The 597-nt window shown below is 57.1% G+C and overlaps 1 protein-coding gene across 1 annotated transcript in view; it reads right to left on the minus strand.

The window, feature by feature from the left end:
* Window positions 1-597, minus strand: part of NID2 (nidogen 2 (osteonidogen)) — a 94,062-nt gene that overhangs the window by 92,731 nt on the left and 734 nt on the right. The window contains exon 3 of the mRNA XM_010842282.1: window positions 449-595. Coding sequence (XP_010840584.1) covers window positions 449-595 — 147 coding nt within the window. The remainder of the gene's footprint in view (window positions 1-448; window positions 596-597) is intronic.

Raw genomic sequence — 597 nt, forward strand, 5'->3', positions numbered from 1 at the left:
GCCACCCTATCCCACACGTGCAGTGCAATAGCTCCAGGAGCCCTAAACTCCTTAACATACCTTTTCACTTCCCGCACAACCCTGGGGAAAAAGCTCTGGGTTCGAGGAAGGCGCACCCAGTTCTGCAAATTTGCACGGCCCTCTCGCTGAACTTAACTTTAGACCGCACGCACTGACCGCCTTAGGAATCCCACCTTCTTTTCTGCCTGGGACGCTCATGCAGCTGAGAACAATTCTTAACTGTCCCCTTGTAGCAGGGGAAAGCAGTGCGTTTGGCAAAGGCAAAAAGCCAGCTCCCACCCCAAGGGCGCTCGGGGACAGCCGACGATGCGGACTATTTCCTCCCCTCGGAAGGCAGGGGTCCGGTGAAATCCACACTACCAATGACCCCTGTTCAGAAGCTGCTAGAAATCTGCCGAGTCCCGCACTATGAAGAAGCTAAACTTACGTAGAGGTCGCTGAATTGGGCATCATAGAAGCGCAAGGAAAGCGTCAGCTTCACGGCGGCTGAGCTTTCGTCGTCGCCTTCCTGCAGGAGCTGGTCCCCTCGCGACTGCCCGTAGGGGAAGAGCTCGCTTGGGTGCAGCGCCGCGGCCC

The sequence above is a fragment of the Bison bison genome, unplaced genomic scaffold (assembly GCF_000754665.1).
Source record: "Bison bison bison isolate TAMUID 2011002044 unplaced genomic scaffold, Bison_UMD1.0 scf7180017864174, whole genome shotgun sequence".
Classification (NCBI taxonomy): Eukaryota; Metazoa; Chordata; class Mammalia; order Artiodactyla; family Bovidae; genus Bison; species Bison bison.